We start from the raw sequence: 3,600 nt of genomic DNA on the forward strand, positions 1-3,600 counted from the left end.
CTGTCTCTCTCTCTCTTGCTCTTTCTAGGGCACTGTCTCTCTCTCTCTTGCTCTTTCTCGGGCACTGTCTCTCTCTCTCTCTCTCACACACACACACACTCTCTCTCTCTCTCTATCTCGCGTGCTCTCTCTCGGGCACAGTATTATGTTGCTCTTTCGCTCTGTCTCTCTCTTGTGCTCTCTATTGGGCATTGTTTTCTCGTTCTCTCTCTTTGGCTTTCCCATCCTCTCACTCACTCACTCACTCTCTCTCTTTCGTGCTCTCTCGGACACTGTCTTTCTCTCTCATTCTCTTTTTGGGTCTCTCTCTCTCTCAATGCAGTGCCGACTACGCATACGCTATCTCATATCTCCAATGGCGTGCTTGGTTTTAGGCAATCTAGTAGCGTAACTGAGCAAGAATTGGATGAAGGAAATCCGCAGGGTTTTCGCTCGAGTACCGGAAAAATTCTCGGCACCCATTTGATAACTGCAAAATATGGGATTTCTCAGTAACTAACTGGTGGGCTTTAAGCTACTTCCTCTTCTCTTCTATCTATCAGTTCCTCAGTAGACATTCAGGGCTACACTTGAACTGAGAGCTGCTTTACATTTCAAGTTCTCTGCACGCTCCAAGATAGCTGCAAAATGAATCATCCCCAAGAAATTTTTCAAACTTTCATCATAACAAAATGCTTTAGCATATTTACAGCAGTCTCTTCCATGGGGGCCTTCTTCACAGAGGAACAACCAGAATCCTGCAGCTTACTGAGCGATGAAGAACGTAGCGAAAAGCGATACGTGGAAAGAAGAAAAAAAAAAAAGAGAGACAAAGAGAAAAAGGGAGAGAGCCATGGAGATAGAGAGAGAGAGATGGAGAGAACCAAACAGAGAGAAAGAGAGAACTAAGCGGACTGAGTGTCCAGAGAGAAAGAGAGAGAGCTCCACAGAGAGAGAGAGAGAGAGAGAGAGAGAAAGACACCAAGAGAGAGAGCGAGAAATAGAGAGAGACAGAGACCGAGACTCACAGAGACGAAGATAGAGAGAGTGAAACCAAGCTAGACAGAGAGAGACAGAGATGAAGATAGAGAGAGAGAGAGAGGGACAAAAACGCAGATAGAGAGGGAGAGAGGGAGAGAGAGAGAGACACCACCCAAGGATGATTTAAAAAATAGTCTCAGGTGGACATCAGTTGCGGTAGTTTGGGAGAGAAACTCTGCCGGACTCGATAGTTTTCAAGTCCTCCATCAGAACTTTGTAGTGTTTCTTCACCTCCTCGGCGGACTTGCTCCCCACTGCGCGCGCTACGTTGTGCCAGCGGTCCGCAGTATCCTCGTCGTAGACCGCCAGTGCTCTCTCGAACCGTTTGTTCTGCTCCACTGTCCACGATAAGCCGCTGCACTGCCCTCTCGACGAACCCATGTATTTTCTTCAAGTAAGATTGAAGATCGAGATGTTCTCTGAGGAAATCGTTTCTTCTATCAACGATAGACCAGCGGAAGAATAGAATTGATTGAGAGAGAGAGAGAGAGGGAGAGAAAGATAAAGAGAGAGACGATGAATCTTAATGGAGCCTTGATGATGGCTTTAAATCAACTATCTACGTTTCTAGACGGTCGCCGAATGTGTTTATATATGCAGTTAACTTTTGAATATGCTGGAATATATTGTAAGACTTATCTCGGGTAGGCCAATCGTTTTATGTCCGAGCTGGCGGCGATGGAGACGCTTTTTTTGATGGAGACTTTAGTTTGGTGAAGAGAACAAAGAGGCCACATATTCGTAAGATCTCTCGAGCTCAATTTTGACCCCTGGATTACATGTAATTGGGTTGTGCCCCCCGCAATGTTCAACGGCAGCTATCATTTATACTGTAAATAAAGCATTTCAATTATCAAAATAGTGGGATGAAGATATTTCATTTAAGCAAAGTGTTTTGTTCCATTATTTTATACTTTTTTGTGCTCGAGTGTTTGCATATTTATTTGTATGGTTATAATTTGTGTATTTAGTTATCATATTAGCTACGTAGCGTAGAAGGTAGGCTCTGTCTCTGAATTGCTATTTTCAAATGTATTTTAGTCATTTTCAAAGGCGAGATCTTCTTGTTTCAAGTTAGAAGAGAGAGAGAGAGAGAGAGAGAGAGAGAGAGGAATCTTTGCACCGTACCGTCAAAACGTAGAAAAATACATTTCAGAATAAACTAAACGCAAAGTAATACTTAGTCCAAGTGGACGCATATTTCTGTAGTTCTGCAAAAAAAAACACCTGTGTATCAACGATGAAGAACCTAGCAAGTTCATGAACCAAACTCAACGGATTTAGACTAGTTCTTTTGTGTTTTTTTTTCTAAAAAAAGTCAAAATGATAAAAAAAAACCTATATTTTCATTGTTTAACTTAACTACTTGAGCGGGGGATGAGAGTAAACCCTCACGTCTGATTTTGAATGGGGAAACCCTCGAAGAAGCTATCTTGAATTTTCTCTTGTTTGCTTCTGGAACTTAGTTGTATATATATATATCTCAATATGCCTGGAGAACGGCATGTAGAATAAAAGAATGGTATCGTTCCAGAAGAGTCGTCGGCCCTTTACTCATGTTATGAGAGTCTGTAAAAGCGGCGTGTAATTTAGATTAGTTTATCTCATCGATTAAAATTGACGCGTTACGCTCAGCTGTCGATGTTTTCTACTCGTTCATAAACACAAAATACCAAGTTGGTAAGATGGATGTACTTTTTTTTAGATGCACTCCAGGTCCTTACAATTGCCGAAATGTATCTATAACCATTAATTTGGAATCGTAGTAGCTAAGTTGAAAAAGAATAGCCCTCCCTTATGGAGTTCAAATAAAAGCAAAATTCACTTGTTTGTGTCATGTTAAGCAGGAAATGAAAAATTAGTATGGAAACCATTACTAAACCAAGAAGAGTTTTTCTCGAAATTTTGCTCAAAAAATTGTTAAATTATTTTTCAACAGTCATACGGTTTAAATATATTATTCTTAAATTTACTGAAATTAACATTTATGTGCAGTAACATCATCTATTATGTTAACAAGTATTTTACAAAAAGCATCATAAATGAAGTAACATGTGTATTATTCAGTTATGATTGTAATCGAATGTTCATCATCAGGATAATTCATTAAAACCTGAATTGAATGACAACTAGGGTTGGACAGTTAGGACCGAGGGCCAGTTAGACTAGACCAAATCAGAACCGTAGTTCATCCATTTGATGGTGGACCGGTTTTTGTGAAGCTTTAAGTCCAAGAGTCAATCCGGACCGGAACTGAAACTAAATTAGTAAATATTTATTTAATTTTTTCATAAAATTCTCAAACTATTAGTTCAGCATAGCGCAGCTTATTTGACCCACTTAACAAAGAGGAGTTCTTCTTCGACATCAAGCTGCAAGAACCCATCAAAACCTCTCCGTGAATTCAATTTTTCTTCCTTCTCTATTCACTCCAATAATTCTCCATGAAGAAATGGATGTGTGGAGGGAAAAAGATATAGAGTGGGAGATTGAGAGAGTGGGGAAGAAAGAAGGGAGGCAAAGGGACAATCCACCAAGTATTCTAAAGCTTGTTATATTGCTATTCAACATAACGATCAA

At 40.1% G+C, this 3,600-nt stretch overlaps 1 protein-coding gene across 1 annotated transcript; it reads right to left on the bottom strand.

The window, feature by feature from the left end:
* Positions 1 to 648: 648 nt before the first annotated feature.
* On the bottom strand, positions 649 to 1,542 carry LOC144703186 (protein RADIALIS-like 6). Its single transcript, XM_078575300.1, has one exon. It carries the CDS (start codon positions 1,399 to 1,401, stop codon positions 1,168 to 1,170), a length of 234 nt encoding a protein of 77 aa, XP_078431426.1. The 5' UTR covers positions 1,402 to 1,542; the 3' UTR covers positions 649 to 1,167.
* Between the last annotated feature and the right edge of the window lie 2,058 nt (positions 1,543 to 3,600).

This window comes from Wolffia australiana, chromosome 5 (assembly GCF_029677425.1).
Source record: "Wolffia australiana isolate 7733 chromosome 5, ASM2967742v1".
Classification (NCBI taxonomy): domain Eukaryota; kingdom Viridiplantae; phylum Streptophyta; class Magnoliopsida; order Alismatales; family Araceae; genus Wolffia; species Wolffia australiana.